The 18,375-nt window shown below is 36.2% G+C and overlaps 1 protein-coding gene across 4 annotated transcripts; it reads right to left on the bottom strand.

Annotated features, from left to right (window-relative positions):
• Positions 1 to 5,624: 5,624 nt before the first annotated feature.
• On the bottom strand, positions 5,625 to 18,336 carry ARMT1 (acidic residue methyltransferase 1). Of its 4 annotated transcripts, XR_012124321.1 has the most exons (7): positions 18,187 to 18,336; positions 15,530 to 15,635; positions 14,872 to 15,116; positions 11,351 to 11,482; positions 10,312 to 10,477; positions 9,203 to 9,255; positions 7,202 to 7,338 (listed from the first exon to the last, which is right to left on the bottom strand). XR_012124321.1 is itself a non-coding variant. In XM_037023139.2 (6 exons), exons 1-5 carry the CDS (start codon positions 18,225 to 18,227, stop codon positions 9,208 to 9,210), a joined length of 606 nt encoding a protein of 201 aa, XP_036879034.1. In that variant the 5' UTR covers positions 18,228 to 18,336; the 3' UTR covers positions 7,202 to 7,338; positions 9,203 to 9,207. The 4 variants fall into 4 exon arrangements, 3 of the variants coding, with proteins under 3 accessions (XP_017529552.1, XP_017529559.1, XP_036879034.1); XM_037023139.2 differs by lacking the exon at positions 11,351 to 11,482; XM_017674063.3 differs by lacking the exons at positions 9,203 to 9,255; positions 11,351 to 11,482 and having other exon boundaries at positions 5,625 to 7,338.
• Between the last annotated feature and the right edge of the window lie 39 nt (positions 18,337 to 18,375).

Genomic DNA, 18,375 nt, shown 5'->3' with positions numbered 1-18,375 from the left:
AATGGGATATCACCTCACACCAGTCAGAGTGGCCACTATTTAAAAGACAAAAAATTACAAGTGTTGGTGAGAATGTGGAAAAAAGGGAACCCTTCTACACTGTTGGTGGCAATGCAAATAGGAGCAGCCACTATGGAAAGCAGTATGGAAGTTCCTCAAAAAACTAAAAATAGAAATGACATGTAACCCAGTAGTTCTACTCCTAGGAATTTACCCAAAGAAAATAAAATCTTTGATGCAAAAAGATATAAGCACCCCTTTGTTTACTGCCACATTATTTACAATAGCCAAGATAAACAAGCAACCAGTGTCCCTCAATAGATGAATGGCTAAAGAAGATATGGTACATATACACAATGGAATATTATTCAGCCATTAAAGAAAGGAAATCCTGCTTTTTGCAACAGCATGGATGGACCTACAGGGTATTATGCTAAGTGAAATCAGCCAGGAGGAGAAAGACAAATACCATGATTTTACTTATTTGTGGACTAGAAAAACAAAAGGAACAAAACAGCAATAAACTTACAGACATAAGAACTGATAAGTGCTTACCATGAGGGAGGGGTTGGAGTAGGTGGGTGGATGAAATAGGCAAAGGGTATAAAAAGGTACAAAAGTCATGAAACCACAAAACTCTTAGAAGAAAACATAGGCAAAAATCTCTTAAACATAAACATGAGCAACTTTTCCTGAACACATCTCCTTAGACAATGGAAACAAAAGCAAAAATGAACAAATTGGGACTAAATCAAACTAAAAAGCTTCTGTACATCAAAAGACACCATCAGTAGAACAAAAAGGAATCCTACAGTATGGGAGAATATATTAATAAACAACATATCTGATAAGGGGTTAATGTCCAAAATATGTAAAGAACTCACACACCTCAATAAACAAAAAGCAAATAACCCAATTAAAAAATGGGCAGAGGATCTGAACAGACACCTCTCCAAAGAAGAAATTCAGATGGCCAACAGGCACATGAAAAGATGCTCCGCATTGCTAATTATCGGGGAAATGCACATTAAAACCACAATGAGTTATCTCTTCACACCAGTTAGAATGGCCAATATCCAAAAGACAAGGAACAACAAATGCTGGTGAGGATGTGGAGAAAGGGAAACCCTCCTATACTGTTGGTGGGAATGTAAATTAGTTCAACCATTGTGAAAAGCAATATGTAGGTTCCTCAAAAAACTAAAAATAGAAATACCATTTGACCCAGGAATGCCACTCTGAGGAATTTACACTAAGAAAACAAGATTCCAGATTCAAAAAGACATATGCACCCCTGTTTATCTCAGCACTATTTACAATAGCCAAGATATGGAACCTCCTAAGTGTCCATAAGTAGATGAATGGATAAAGAAGAGGTGGTACATATACACAATGGAACATTATTCAGCCATAAGAAGAAAACAAATCCTACCATCAGCAACAACATGTGTGGAGCAAGAGGGTATTATGCTCAGTGAAATAAGCCAGGTGGAGAAAGACAAGTACCAAATGGTTTCACTAATTTGTGGAGTAGAACAACAATGCAAAACTGAAGGAAGAAAACAACAGCAGACTCACAGACTCCAAGAAGGGACTAGTGGTTACCAAAGGAAGGGGGAGGGGGAGAGAGGGTGGGGAGGGAAGGTGTAAGGGATTAAGGGGCATTATGATTAGTACACATAATGTGGGGAGTCAGACAGAAGGCAGTATAGTACAGAGAAGACAAGTAGGGACTCTATAGCATCTTATTGTGCTGATGGATAATGACTGCAATGGGTGTGGGGAGGACTAGATAATATGGGTGAATGTAATAACCACAATATTGCTCATGTGAAACCTTCATAAGATTGTGTATTAATGATGCCTTAATAAAAAAGAAAAAAAGTAAAAAGGCAACCACAGAATGGAAGAAAATATCTGCAAATTATATATCAATGAGACTTTATGCAGAATATGTACAAATTCTTACATAATAAAAAGGCAAAAGAATTGAAGACATTCCTCCAAAAAAGATATAAAAATAGCCAATAAGCTCATGCAAATATGCTCAACACCATTATTCAATAGGAAAATGCAAATTGAAAGCACAATGTGATACCACTTCACACCCACTAGCACAACTGCAATCAAAAACATGAACAATAACAAGTGCTGACAAGGACGTGGAGGGATGGGAGCCCTCATGCTTTGCTAATGGGAATGTAAAACACTCTAAACACTTTGGAAAATGGTTTATCAGTTCCTCAAAATGTAAAACATAGCTGCCAGGTTATGTAGTATTTTCACTCTTAGGTACATACCCTAAGAAAACATACATTTTCACAAAACAGTTGTATATGAATGTTCATAGCAACATTACTCATAATACTCAAAAAAATGGAAATGCAAATGTCCATCCACTGATGAGTAGATAAATACGGTGTATCTATATGTGGTATATCCCTACAGAGTTCACAGCAGTAAAAAGGAATAAAGTGCTGATACATGCTACAGCTGATGAACCTTGAAAAGAAGCCAGTCACAAAAGACCACGTTTTATAATTCTATTTATATGAAATATCTAGAAGAGGCAACTTCATAGAGATGCACAGTAAATTACTGTTTGCCAAACGCTGAGACTAGAAAGGGCAGTGACTGCTAAAGGGCTTAGGGCTTCTTTTAGGGGTGATGAAGATGTTCTGAAATCAGATTTTGGTAATAGCTGCACAATTCTGTGTATATACTAAAATACTGTGCACTTTAAATGGATGAATTGTATGTGAATTATATCTCAAGAAAGCTGGTTTAAAAAAAATGAAAACAAATTAACCGGTGAAATTACAGAAAGACCCTCCTTCCTGTTTAGCCTTTAAAATTCCACCTTGAATTGACTTCCCTTTCCATAATTCCACCTTTCTTGCTTGCTCTAGCTTCCTTCCTTGCTCTTTCTTGTAGGAGGGGGTGGACTACTTCCTCATATATCCTAATTTCATATTCTTAATAAAAACAGGGGAAAAAATCCAGTGCTTAGAAAATGTAATACATTCACAATAGCTCATACCTTGGCTATGAAGTCATTACAAATACACTTATGCTCTAACTTACGTTAAGAGTGTACAAAGAATTCCAATATGTTCAGTATTTCAGTAATTATGTTTGAAATGGGAACACATGTTAATAAGGAAAAAGTAAATTCAAAATGTGTGGCTTAATATCCATTTTTTTTGTAGATTATTTGGAATTGTTCTTGTTTTTTGAGGTAAGCTAGTATTGCTAGGTACTTCCCTCTTAGAACAGCTTTTGCAGCATCCCACAAATACTGAACTGTTTAATTTTTGTTTTCATTCATCTCCATGTATTGCTTCATTTGTTGTAATTTGGTCATTGATCCATTGGTTATTTAGAAGCATATTGTTTAGCCTCCATGTTTGTAGGCTTTTTTATTTTCTTTCGGTAATTTATTTCCAGTTTCATACCATTGTGGTCTGAGAATGTAATCTATTCTGGAGAACATTATATGTACACTTGAGAAGAATGTGCATCCTGCTGCTTTTGGGGGAGTGTTCTGTAGATATCTGTTAAGTCAATCTGATCTGACGTATTGTTCAGTGCCTCTGTTTCCTTAATATTTGTCTGGCTGACCTATTGATGTGAGTGGTGTATTAGTCTCCTAAACTGAATGCATTGTAATCTATTCCCCCCATTAATTCTGTATGTTTTACATATTGAGGTGCTCCTATGTTGTGTGCATATTTTGAATGGTTATATCCTACTGTTGGACATACCCCTTTCTCATTATGTAATGCCCTTGTCTCTTGTTACTTTGTTTTGAAACCTTTTGTCTTAAGTACTGCTAATCCTGCTTTTTTCTCTATTGTTCTCATGAAATATCGTCCTTTCATTTGTAGTTTATGTCTTTGGGTCTGAAATGAGTCTCCTGTAGGCAGCATATAGATAGGTCTTGTTTCTTTACCTATTCTGCCACTCTGTCTTTTCATTGTTGCATACAGTCTATTTACATTTAAGGCAATTATTGATAGGAATGTACTTAATCACCATTTTATTATTTTCTGTTTTTATAGCTCCTCTCTGTTCCTTTCTTCCTCTTATACTTTTCTCATTATTTGATGATTTTCTTTAGTGTTGTGGCTGGATTTCTTTTGTGATTTTTGTGTTATCTATTATAGGCTTTAGATTTGTGGTTACCAAAGGTTCAATGATAGCTTCCTGACCTAACAGTCTATATTAAGTTGCTGATTGCTGTTTCAAACACCGTCTAAAAGTACTTTTTTTCTTCTTCCTCCTCCACACCTTATGTATGTCATACTATGTAGCTTTTGTGTATCGATTTTATATATAGTTGGTTTTGCTACTAATTTTGTACTTGCTTCGTAATTAATTGGTCTATTACCTTTGCCATGAGTTTCACTCTTTAAAAACTAGTCTTAGGAACATTTCCATCTACAGCAGTCCTTTTAACATATCCTGCAATGCTTGTTTTGTGGTTATAAATTCTTCGAGGCTTTGTTTATCTGGAAATTGTTTAATCTCTGCTTCAAATTTAAATGATAATCTTGCTGGGTAAAGGATTCTTGGTTGAAGGTCCTTCCGTTTCAGTACATTAAATATTTCATGCCACTCCCTTCTGGCCTGTAGCTTCTGCTGAGAAGTCTGCTGATAACCTGATGGGGTTCCCCTTTTGTTACCTTTTTTCTCTCTCTGGCTACTTTCAATACTCTCTTTCTCCTTAATCTTTGCCATTTTAATTCTATGTCTTGGTGTTATCTTCCTAGGACTCCTTTTGTTAGGGGCTCTCTAGGCTTTCATGATCTGAATGTCTTTCTTTCCCAAGATTGGGGAAATTTTCAACTATTGTTTCCTCGGAAACTTTCTATCCCTCTGGCTCCCTTTTCTCCTTCTGGTACCCCTATTGTGTGAATATTGTTCCATTTGGTTACACAGCTTATTCTTTCATTCCTAGAGATCTGTTTTTCTGTTTCTCAGCTTGTGTTTCATCTCATTGTCTCTTCTACTTGCAGTAATATACCCTGCAACCCCTCCATTACACATTTGTTTTCAGTTACTGTATTCTTCAGCTCTTGTCTTTGTTGACGTCTTCCCTGAGATCTTTAATATACTTCTGCAGACCAGTGAGTGTATTTATGATTGTTACTTTGAAATTTTTTTCAGGAATATTGATCTCCATTTCATTTAGCCCTCTCTGGTGTCTTATCCTGTAGTTTTGTTTGGAACACATTTATCTGCCTCCTCATTTTGTCAGGGTTTCTGTATTTCTTCCTTTGTATTAGATGGATCTGCTATGCTTCCTGGTCTAGAGAGTAATGACTTTATGCAGAAGGCATCCTGTGGTGCCTAGCAGCTCAGGACTCTTTCCTCTCCAATGCCTGGTTCTCCTCTGCTGTGGAGCCCCAGTTGCTTGTGGGCAGTGGGCAGGGTGGCCTCAATATACACATTTAAAAAAAATTTTAAGCCCTTAGCCAGGGCTTAGACTATAACCTCATTTATAAGTGACATAATTCAAGAACTGCTTTAGTAACATATAATATACATTATAAGCTTATTATATAGACCTCAGTTTTAATCTTCCCATAACTGTTCCCCTTTGGAAAATAAAACCAATGAGATTTTTCAGTATAATTCATTTTATTATTTCAGGGCAAGGAAACTTGCAGGCATATTTTCAATTTCAGTTAGAAATTTAATAGTCTTTAATATTTGGAAATCACCAAAAATGTGTAAAATATAAAAACTGAATTAACTCATTGGTAGTACTCCAACTTCAATGCACAAGAATGTTTTCTACCTAAAGCATTTTTCTTAACTGCAGACCAATAAAAAAATCTATTCATTTAAAACACATGTTAAAAGAATACATTTCAATTTATTATGGATAGCACACATAGAATGTAACAAAAATTTCTTCAAATATCCTGTTTCATTCAGCTCAATTTTGTGTTTCCTATCATCCATTCCACAAGGTAAAATCAAAATCAAATAAAACAGGCAATTGAAGTAGAATAAAAGTCAAAGAGAACAAAATTTAGAATTATATGAGTAACTTTTACTTTCTTGTGCTCAACTATCAGTTGTTTTTTAAAAATTAATATTTTTGTTTCTTTTCATGGAGCTGCTATTTCTAGAGCCCCAAAATCAGATTATATAAAATTCCATGCTTCCTAGAATAGTAAACACCACGCAGCATAGTATTTTTTTTAAATGTTAACTTCAAAAGCAGACTTCACTTATATTTTGCTCTGTCCAATTAAAAATTAATGTTCATTAAACCACTTGAAATCATGGTTTTAACTTGAAATGTTAACTGAAATTTCAACATAAATGTAAATACTGTAGCTAGCTTAATCCATCTATCCCCATAACAATGTAGTGGGAAAAAATGTTCAAAGAAAAATTAAGCATCCAGAGTGTATGAAAATGAGCATCAAGAAGCCAAAAACTTCTCAGAGCTGATGCAGTGCAGCCAAGGGACTAAATGCACATGCTGCTTTTCTGGGAATGAAAAGTGCCTGTCGGATCTTCCTACACAATTTAAGGAAGGGTTCCTAAACCAAGTCTAAGTGGACCATCAAACTGTAATATTCCGTATTTCCCAGTGGTCAGCCAGCTGGGCTCAGAAGCTGTGAGTTGTTCACCCTGCCCAGGTTGCAGACCAACCTGAACCTCAGCTTTTAAAGTTCTTATACTGCACAGAGGTGCAGGATGGAAGCCATTCAAAGCCTGATGAAATGGAGTGGTAAATTCCCACTTTCTGTCACCTGTCAGCTTCCTGTAATTCAAATCACCCTTGAAAAAAATTAAATGTGCCTTTTGTAGGTCAGCATATAAATCAGGAGCAACCTGAGACATTGCACAGAATTCATGAGGCAGAGTCCAAAATATATGATCATGGTAAACCCATCTGCCTGTTTTAATATAGTTTTCCCAGTCAATCCCACTCTTGGACATCCACTTATGATTAGCATGTTTTACTTGTTCAACTAACCAGTTAAAATCATGCATAGTAGTATCAGAAACAAACCATGGAATAGCTTTTCCATAAAAATGAATTTCAGTGGCCAATTTAGAGGACAACAAGAAGTCAGCTAACACTAAATCTGTAACAAGTTCAAAACCAGAATTATCCAGAACAATATCCACTCTAATAACAGATGTTTTTTCTCTTGTTTTCTTGCAATTGCTAAGCAATGACCAAAGATGTTCCACGTCATTCACTAAAATGAAAGGTTTTAGGTCTTCCAAGGAATTTAGTATATTGGTCTTCTGAGAACTGTTTTCTCCACCTGATATAGATAGATCACATTTATTTCCCCACAGTGAAATCTGAAAAAGAAAAAGTACAAAACATTCACCCTTCTTTTGAATAACCGACAAAAACTCTATTACCTACGCTATGGGGAGAAAGGTTGCTAAAAACATTCATAAAATTAATTTCCACAAAACTCTTAATATACAATGTCCATCAAATCTATATTTTCTCTAATAATGCAAAGACTATGTTTCCAAGATTCTATATGAATATGGTCAAACAATGGAACTTTTACTTAGTCAGTTTGTGATGAGCTTTAAGAACACTGACTTGAATGATTTTAAAGACCCATATTGTTTAATCATAATGAAAGGTTTCGCATCTTGCAGATGGCCAGACACTTTAAAAAGAGGCCACAAAGTTTACTTTATAATCTAGAGGCAAGAGAAAAAACAGAAATTCCATTTTTTCTCCCAGGCCCCCCTAAAACAGCTCAATTTCTTTTAATAGTTTTATAACCTTGGGCCAAGGCAATCTCTGTGGGACTTAGTTCTCTCACTTGTAAAATAAATTGGGCAAAAAATAAATAAATAAATTGGGCAAGGTAATGTCTGAAGACCCCTCCAACTCTACTTTATTATTCCATTTTAAACTGAAATAATACTCAAAGCTTCTTTTGTAGGAAATAGTTTGTAACCGATTTTTTTTCTAAGCAATAACTAAAATTATGTTTAGGAGTACAAGCTCTGGAGTCAGACCTGGATTCAAATCCCAGCATTTCCCATTAATGACCATCGGTAAATTACAGGTGATATCCAAGGCTCAGGTTCCACAATGGAAGAACAAGATGCTATAAACCCTTATCTCCCAGAATTGTCACGAGAATTAACTGACAGGATGTGTGTAAGTAACAGATCCTATGGCTGGCATACAGAAGTTCTCAATAAATAGTAGCTAAAAGAGACTATTCTTGTGTGATTCAAAATAAGGGGAAAATGCATGTTTGTTCCAAACCACAGTACTATCTTAAAAAGATAAATGAATGGATTTTCATCCATTATAAAGTGGAAGGCTTTAATAATGCAAGCATCTGAGTGATGGAAAAACACAATGCTGTAAAGACAGTGTACAGGATGGTACTCCCCAGGTCAAGGTACCTGAGTCAAGATCTCTGCAGGCGTCCTGCACCTTTCCTTCAGACCATGTTCCAGATTATAATTCTTTATTGATTTGTGCCATTACTTGACTATCTACATTCCCTTTAGGGTACAAGTTCTATGATAGCAAGGATTGGTCTGGTTTTCTTACCATCACATGCAAGGCATCTACAACAGTGTTTGACAGAACAGGCACTGAAATATTTGTGTGGACAGTGGTGGAGTTCTACAGCTTTTAACAGCTTTTAAAAACAGATAAATACTGTCTGCAAACTAAAACACCTTCAGGCTTCCTGTAGGAAGTTAACCTGCTGGTCATCATGAGCACTAATGGGAGGCAACTCTGACGTTCTTGGAGCAGAGGCGGTCTGAGGTAGCTGGCTGAATTAGATGACAGAAAAGAGATTGGTATCCTTCACAATTTATTACACTTATGGGACAAAGAATATATTCAGAGAAAACTATTCCCTGAGAGAATGGGCTAGCTAGGGGTAAAGAGTAACATGTTGATTTTTTTATTCTAAGCCAAACATAAAGAATAGTTCAGAAGGGGAAAAAATAACTAGGTTTATTAGTTAACAATAGCCTGACAACTTTTCTTCCAAACTCAAAATAAGCTTCTCCCTCTTAATCATTCAGCTCACTCTGCTTGTCCTTAAAGCTTCATCAGGCCTTTGTCATTGTCCCACTGCCTGTCAGCACATTCCGTAGCCTCTACTTTCAAAGTATATCCAGAATCTGGTGACATTTAACATTGCTCATGCTACCAACTTTCTCTTACCTATATCATCTTAATAACACATCTCCCTGCTCCAGTCTGTTCTCAGAAGTAACCTGTGAAATAAGTCATTTAATGTTACTCCTCTGACCAAAACCCTCTAATAGGTTCCCATTTCGAGTGAAAAGCAAAGTTCTGACCTTCGCTTCAAGGCCTTCTGTGGCCCTTCAGTCCCCACTACTCCTCTCCTCCTCATTCCAGCAGAATCCTCGACAGCTCCTCACACACTTGGGAGGCCCCCACCTCAGGACCTCTGTCCCCCACAAGAGAAGCAAGACCACTCCTTCTTGTACCCCAGGTCTCTCCCCAAGTCACCTTCCCAGCAGGCCCTAAGACAGCCCCTGTTCCCATCTCCCAGCTCCCTTCCTGCTCTCGCTTCTCTTCATATCACTTTCTAACATCTCTTTCTAGAAAAGTGTCTAACTTTACCTGGGAAGTGAGAGCTGGGGACACTGCTGTGGAAAACTACACATTTTCAAATAATTCTGATTCTAATAATGTATTTTAAAATTCAAGATGTTTTGAATGACAATTAAAAACTAAACACAAGATATACAGGAAATGTAATAAAACCATATTAAATAGGCCTTTGACCACTCAAGTGTTTCCATCTGATGATAATAGCACATTCTGCATTCCAGACTCTGTGCTCAACACTTGCATGAATCTAGTTTAATTCTCACACCAAATTATGAGGTATACAAGACCATCCTCATTTAACAGATGTGGAAACTGATGCTCAGAGAAATTAAGTAACTTATCTCAGATTCTAACACAAATAAATGAGACACAGAGCCAGCATTCAAGGCCAAGTCAGGCTGGGCAGATCTAATGACTGGGAAGCATTCACTCAACAATGACAGAAGCTACATAGCCAGACGACTCCTGTATCACTAAAATCACCTCCAGTTGGAGGTGAAGAGATTTCAAAATTCATTTTCACAGATTAAATGGGTTTTTTCATCTCTTCAATAACACTATTACTAAAATGATAAAAAATGATCTCTTATAACTTAAATGACAATATATACACATGCTCTTGTCAAATGAGTACCAGTTTATTTTTTAACTATTTAAATAAACAAATATGCTCAAGAAATTATTACATTTACCTGAATAAGTTTAAAAAACTCATTTTTCAGCTGATTTTCATCTAGGGCTTCAATAGTTTTCATCAACTCTTGCAGGTGAGTGCATAAAGCAATGACAGATTCCTGTGACTCAAAGAAATTTTGTTTTTTTGATTCTTTAAATACATCAAAGTCATCAATTGGAGGACTAAAGAATAAGAGAAACGTAAGTGAAACATTTATGTAACTGTACCTTTTTTTTAACATTTGGATAGCTGCAGTTCTTTAAAGGAAGGCGAATAGTAGCACCCAGTCTCAAAAATGTTATCCAGAATAGACACTCAGCATAACACAGATCAAGTTACACAAAAATAAATAATTTAAAAAATACACAAAATAAATCAAATTGATCAAATTACATAAAATAAATCCCCCAAATTCATTTTAATCAATTGCCAAAAGTTTGGTAATCAAATATTCTACCAGAAGTATTAGACTTTTAGTGACTATACCCGTTAACTGTTTACCCAGTAGGATTTCAATGGCAAAAGGAGAAAATAGAAACAACTTTTCAAGAAAATTGCTTTAGTTTAACATTTTTCTGGGTGCTAAATGTGGCAGGGTTCCAAGTAACAAACATAGGTATAAACAGAGCATTTGAATATAATGTAGTAATCACTAATAAATTCAAACATACAGCATTATGGGAGCACAATGACCGCTTGAGATAAATCAGGCAATACTAATACAAATTTAATTACAATGGCAAGTGTTGATCATTTATGTACACATTTTTTTCCGGTAACTTTTACTCCTAAGGTGACTCTGACCAACAATGAAACAGTATGTGCCATGGCTGTATCTTTATGATGTCCAATGAGATCAAACAATACTAATACTGGCCTAAGAAAAACATAATGAAGAAGGCATAAATACTAACATAAGAGCCTTTATAGAATCAAACATAAAAGACCTTCAAATTATCTCATCTTCTAAATTAGCTACTTTTCCCATGGCTCATCTACCTTACGGTAAAAGCTTACTGAATATTGGGATTATTAAAAATAAAATAAAAACATACCAGAGTTTATACATCCAAATGATTGCTCCTTCCCATCAGTCAGTTACCATGGGAAGCGACACCCTTATTGCAAGGATGCTGCCATTGCTCAATGTACTTTTGGAATTCTTCCCTTGGCATTTTCTTCAGAACCTGTGGCACATCATTAAATGTCCTGTCAATGATACATATCTTTATCCTCTGGAGTTAATTTATTTTTGGAAACAGCCAAAAGTCACTCAGAGCAATTTTGGTAGAATGAGGTGTGTAAATCAAATGGAATAAAATATTTTTGGCCAAAAATGAGGAGTGACTGAAAAATAATGAGATTAATTTCTTTTTCAGGCTTGTAAACTCACTGAAAGAAATTCTAAAGAATTAAAAGATGTTTTTAGCAATGGCAGCATTGTTGAAACAAATTGGGTCTTTCACGGTGACTTAAAAGATATAAATTATTTGGATGCATAGGTTCAAGCATAGGGATCAGCAAACTGTAGCTTGCAGACACAATCTGGCCCACCTCCTGTTGTGTATGGTCTATAAGCTAGAATGGTTTTCTTACGTTTTTGAATGGCTAGAAAAAAATCAGAAAGATAATATTTTGTGACACGTGAAATTCAAATTTCAGTGACCATAAATGAAGTTTTATTGAACACAGCCATGCTCATTCATTTACATACTATCTGTGGCAGCTCTGAACTTCAGTGGCAGTACACAAGTATTTACTACCTGGCCCTTTACAGAAAAGTTTTCCAACACTTGCTCTAGTGTTTTATTAACAAATCATTCATTAGTTTAAAGTCACACCTCATAATAAGAATGAGCCTTATTTCTTGTATTAAGAGAATAAAACTCATACAACTATATAATTTCTGATTTTAAAATGTTTGCTCTTTTAGAATCTACTACAGCTACATATGTGTATATATTAGACCCAGTGGTTCACTCCTAGGTATTACCCAACAGAAATACACATGTATGTTCACAAAACATGAGTTTGAATGTTTGTATGTTTGACCATTCTTCATAATAACCCCAAACTGAAAAGTACTTAAATACTCATCAACAACAGGTAAACAGATTGATTTAAATGCAATACTATACAGCAATGAAAATGAATGGTTTACAATTATGTGCAACAATATGGATGAATCTCACCAACATACTGCTCAGTGAAAGAAGCCAGACACAAAACTACATGCCATAAATTTTCATTTAAATGAAGTTTAAAAACAGGCAAAACTAACACAGGTCAGGATAGCGGTTATCCTTGAGGAGTGGTGATGGCAGTGACTACGAGGGGACCAAAGGGGATCTGGGGTCCTAGTTAAGTTCTGCCTCTTGATTTAGAGACAAGGGACACAAGTGTGTCCTGACAAAGACTGCTGAATGGTTAAGATATGTGCACTGTGCTGTATGCTACACTTTAATAAAAGCCTAAAAGCATCTTCTATTTTCCCCATACTTTCATTTTTCATTATCAAAGTATACTTAATATATTAAATTTCACATGTGGTTAAAACTTTAAATCTTGATTTAGACTTGCAGACTATTCAACTATTTAACTCTAGTAAAAACCAAAATACACATCTTGACAAAATCGGAAGTACATTTCAGTATAAGAGACAAAATCAACATGAATATATATTAAAGCTAACGTGTGTTTTGGGAGCCTACAAAGTTAAGAAGACCCTTCTTTGGTCACTTGGGAACTGTCAGTGAGTCAGGATAGGAATTCCTTCTACAAGAAACCTACAAACTGGACATTTGAAAACCACATCAGTGCTAGTTGTGAACTGCAGGACAGTTCTTCCTTACACTGACCTAAAATCTGAGTTCTGATACAATATAATACAAAGCCCTAGCTGTTCAAATACATGCCACAGAGATCAACATAAGAGAGCTCTACATAGACAGCTGACTAACATTCTCATTCCTGGAGCTTAAAGCTAAATTTTGCCTCTAACCCTTTTAACAAGTCATTCTGGACCAGTGGTTGTCAACCCATGCTGTGCAGTCTCCCTGATGCATGGAAAGAAAGACTGATGCCCAGGCTTCAGCACAAATTAAATCATCAGTATTTATTTTACTATAGTAATTTCAAATCTGCACGCTTAAAAAACACCTTTTCCCCAACTGATAAATGTGCAGGCAGGTGTGTAAACTTCAGCCCGAGATTTTTGAATTCTCTGAACTTGATCCACCTCTAAAATCAAACCCAGTAACAGCGTTGCTATTACCTTCCTAACTTCTAAGCTCCACAAAACCTGTTCAGGGAGCCACCCAGTGTACCAACACTTTAGCAGCTTTGGTTAATGCCACAGATTTTTCCAAAATTAAGAAATTATCACCCAGAATCTCAGACTCCCCTGAATCCTTGAAAGACATCTCAATCAAGTGCCTGGAAAAGGGCAGTTTGATGAGGGCTCTAATTCGACTTACACAGACCAGGTGCAAACACTGGCTCTACTATTCACTAGGCATGTAACCCTGGGCAAGTTATTAACCACTCTGAGCCTCAGTTTCCTAACTGTAAAATGAAAACCATAATCATGCCTACACTTCATGGGCTTGCGAAGTATCTGGAACGTAGCTGGTATTCAATGTACGACAGCCCCTAGTATTAGCTGTAGTCTTTTGCTTGGGTGTCTTCTGCATGCCAGGTGATGTGTGAGGTTTTTAATAGTGTATTTTGCTTTCAGAGCAGTTCTAAAATATATTTATTCAGCAAAAATGACAAATTGTGATTTTAAAAAATAGTTTATAAAGATTAAGACAGAAGAAGCTAATGAATAGGCTCGATTTTATGCATGTTTCCCAAAATACTTTTTTTACTTCACTATTATTACCTCTTTGTTTATACTGTGATTTTACCTAGGAAAATTCTGATACAGAACTGATTCATAGAGCAGAACGAAATGTAATGTGGATCATGCTTTTAGCTCACAAATTACAAAAATACAGGTTTGCTAAGTAAAAGTAAATCTTTGGTGTCTGTTCTTAATCATAGCACAGGGTAATTTAAAACGCTCAATCAACCAGCATTAATAATAGTAAAGTAAAAAAATTATTTGTTTAACATTTAGTCTTTTTCTAAACTAGTCATTAACAAAGAAAAGATTAAGATAGTGCATAAAACAATGCAGTGATTCACTGGTCTGTTGAATCCTTACACAAAATTAATTGACATATTATCATTTTTATAAACAAAACGTGTATTTTATACCATCTTGATTTTTTATGTATTTCATATTAACATTTTTTGTTCAATAAATACACTGTTTTTCCCTAGAAGGGCCTTTAAAAGAATTTTTAATTAGTTCCTACTTCAATATTCAATCTTATGTCTATTCTAGGCAACTGTATTATAATTGCCAAGAATCTATTATATCAGTAACATCTGCAGAAATGTCCAACAGTGCCATTAATCTGCTGAGCTAAATTCAGGCCTCCACTGGTTTTTATTTTTAAGCTTACCATTTTATAATTCAAAAAAAGCTTAAGTTATCTAGACAGGTGTTATTTGATGGTTATATTCTTACCTCTGGATCATAGCTTCATGAATTCTACGATACATGTAGCATTCTACAAACAACCACGGTGAATAGAACCACCTTGGTTTCCCAGCATTTTCACTTAAAAGACTCTGTTGATATTCGAGGTACTGATTCCATATGTCAGTATCAATAAACTTCTCAACCAAGGGGACTATTGGTTTATCTGTTTGCAATTCATTCCGTAATTTAGAAAGAAGAGAAATTGCTTTCTTTTCAGCTTCCATGCCTTTCTGCAGAAATATGAAAAAAAAATGTAAGTATCTATGTACAATCTATATATGTATATATATTTAATTTATACTTATAAACAACTAATGTATATGTAAGTCCTCTAGGGTAACACAGTTTTATGGACCTTAACTCAAGAAAGAAAAAATACTACATTCTGAAACTACATTTTACATATTCTATAAATTATTATAAACATTTAAATTTAGAATTCTTACGTTGAAAGTCAAAGAACACACACAGATCTCTTATCAACATTATCCTGCTTTTTTATTATGCCTTTTTTCTTTAAATGTTATCTTATGAACTATAGCTCTTTATCTTCAGGTGGAATGACTATTATTACAGATGGAAAACTGCTTATATGTTTGTTACCTCTTTAACAAAAAAATTAAAATTAAAACACAATTCTTACCTCTCCATGTTTCTCAAAAAATTCACTTTTATGTCGATGTAATGTATCAATAACCTTGGTTAAGATCTGTGGTATTCTGTCTTTAATTGTAAGATATGCAAATGATCTACAAAAGGGAGTCACATACATGGTAGGTTATTTAGCAGCATTAACACTAGAAGACTGTTATCTTTCAGTTTCTGGACCACCTCTTTAAATTAAAATTCCTTTTCATTCAATATTATATCAGTAACATCTTATGTTCTATCATTATAAAGTAAACCAGCATTGTACAACTACTATATTAAGACACTGGAAACTGAAAACTTCTCTAGTGTGTTACAAAAGCTAAGCAGTCTTTGTGCCAGTAAACCCAGGTTCTCCCCTGGAGTCTGTTTAATCATTCTTATCTTTCCTATTCTATTCCTTTTCTTTCCCTGAATCAGAAACTAGTTTAACAATGTGACAGGAAAGAAAAAGGATTATCCTAAAATTCAAACAGGCTTTGGTCCCAGTTCTGTTATGTACTAAGTGACTACAACTTAGAAAGATGAGTGAGGCAACGGATGTAGACTAAAAGACTTTAATATGAAGAACATAAAGACATTTATAAACCTGCTTGTCTCTTTGCATTAAGCCTATATTCTTGGCCAATTTTAATTATTTTCAAAGGTTTTTCCTGCTGCCTTCTCTACTGCACAATGATTGACTCTTTCCATCCTATTCTATCCTCAAACAAAGCTGAGGCATGTTACTGTCTCACTCTCCCAACCAAGAAATTAAAGATTTTCTAGAAATGTCAAAGAATGAAGAAAGCAGATGAGGAAAAACCTGAGTATGCCTGCATAAAAATATTAAAGATAATTTTGCATTTTAGGCATATAAGAACCAAGATTACAGATTATCCTTTTATATATTATTAGCTTTTTAAAGAAATGCATAAAAACAGACTTTAGTGATGAAATTCTGAGAAATTTTTAAATAGCACAGAATTTAGCTGATTAGCTCATTTATATCTTCAGATCACCAGAGACAAAGTATTTAAAACAAAGAAAGTTGATACAATAATTTCTGAAAATACATGAGGCCAAAATCACCTACTCTAATTTTGGATCATTACATTTCTAAAAACCCAAGGTACCTTACTGCAATTTTTAAAATACTGGGTTTTACTGAGTATTCTTCAAGAGGCTTTCTCAAATGATAGCTGTAAAACATTAAGAAAAAAACTGCTTCCTGACTCTGGTGCTATGAGTATCCTAAACGGCGATTACGTTTAAATATGCATCATAACTACTCTGATCTGAACTTTTAAAAATCACTACTAATTCCTTAGAGGAAGAGAAGGAATGTTACATCAGTTGACGTTTGAATTTTCCAAGCCTTTGAAAATGTTCAATATTCCAAGGTGAGTCCTTTGAGGTTTCACTTAAGAGCTAAGTATTACTATTTTTTCAGCTACTAAATTCCCTCAGAAACCTCCATCTCTAAGGGAAAGCCCTAGGTCAGGAACAGGGTGGAATAGGGTGGGGCCAGAGATGCCCGGGGAACAAAGTTTAAGGAGGTACACACGCCCTGCATTGACCTCCCAGGGAACATGACAGTGCCTGCTTAAATTTCGTGACACTGGTGTGTCTCTGGCTTTAATCTACTCCTAGTAAAGTCAATTTCTTCTAAGTGTCTTATGCCTTGCAATATTTTGAAGAACATCTCAAATGTAAATATGGCCATTCAATTTATACAAATGGGTATTGTGTTTTTTTCAATTTTTTTAAATTTAAGCATGGTTGATAAACTGCATTATATTGGTTTAAAGCATACAACACAGTGATTCAACAGTTACACATTACGAAATCCTCACTCCAACCAGGGTAGTTACTATTTGTCAACAGAGAAAGATGCTACAGGTGAGTATTATATATTTTTCACGGTCGTCCACAACTTTACCTAGAATATGTGACATGACCCCTAAAAAGCGAAAAGCTACAGGCATTTTTTTATAGTGAGGTTATGAATTAATCTGATCAGCAATTGTAAGAAATACATTTCTTGACAGATCTGAGATTCCTAACTTCTACAAATTTTAACTCCCCCAAAGTGCTATTAAAGTAAAAAATTTTTAAGTATGATTAAAGCCATGCGCTGCAACAACCTGAAAGGGAGTAAGTGGCATAAATTTTCAAGAAAAGTCTTACGGAGAAAAAAAATAAGAAAACGAAAAAACACACTCACTCACTTTACAAACAAGTTAAAACTGTTCTACACGAATTATACGCCTATTAAAACGCCTGAATCATCGCTGTACAGAGGCCGGACAACTGGAGAATTTCAGCCGGGTGCGCAGGCCGTTCCCTCGGACTCGGGGAGACCACGAGTAACCGCCGGGAAGGGGCTGCAAAGCCAACCCGAGGCCGCCCGAGTCTGGAGCCCCACGAGCAGCGCCAGGCGGAGGAAACTTCCCTCCCCGGGGCCGCCTCGCTCCCCGCGAGTGGGAGGAAGAGGCGCCGACACCCCCGGGCAGCGGAGTCCCGCGGCGAGAACGGCCTCGTAGCCGGCGCGGAAGCGGCATCCTCCGGCCGCCTCGCTCCCCCGGAGGCGACCCGCGGCTTCCGAGCGAGGCCCGGCTTTCCGCCAAAGCGGGGAGAAGGGGGAGACTGAGCGAGGCACGCGACACGAACCCTACGTCCCGTCCGGAGAGGGACTCCGGAGGCGCCGCCATCACCTCCCGCGCGGTCGCCACCAGCGCTGGGCTGTCCCCAGCGCAGGAAGGAGGCGGTGCCGGCACGAAGGAGGAGCTGAGAGACTGAGGGACGGGGCTAATAAAAAATGCTTTTGAACAAAGAAACTTTATTTGGTGTCCACATAAG

Source organism: Manis javanica, chromosome 13, assembly GCF_040802235.1.
Source record: "Manis javanica isolate MJ-LG chromosome 13, MJ_LKY, whole genome shotgun sequence".
NCBI lineage: Eukaryota > Metazoa > Chordata > Mammalia > Pholidota > Manidae > Manis > Manis javanica.
Note: the sequence above shows the minus strand (reverse complement) of the source record. Positions and strands in the feature narration are given on the sequence as shown.

What these genes read in the sequence shown, in the direction of transcription:
- ARMT1 (XM_017674063.3), bottom strand. Translation starts at nt 18,227, where the DNA reads ATGGCGGCGCCTCCGGAGTCCCTCTCCGGACGGGACGTAGG. An exon ending in TTTTTGAGAAACATGGAGAG is followed by an intron (nt 15,117 to 15,529) that starts GTAAGAATTGTG and finishes ATATTTCTGCAG; the next exon opens with AAAGGCATGGAAGCTGAAAA. An exon ending in AGTTTTTTAAACTTATTCAG is followed by an intron (nt 7,339 to 10,311) that starts GTAAATGTAATA and finishes TTTCTTTTTCAG; the next exon opens with ATTTCACTGTGGGGAAATAA.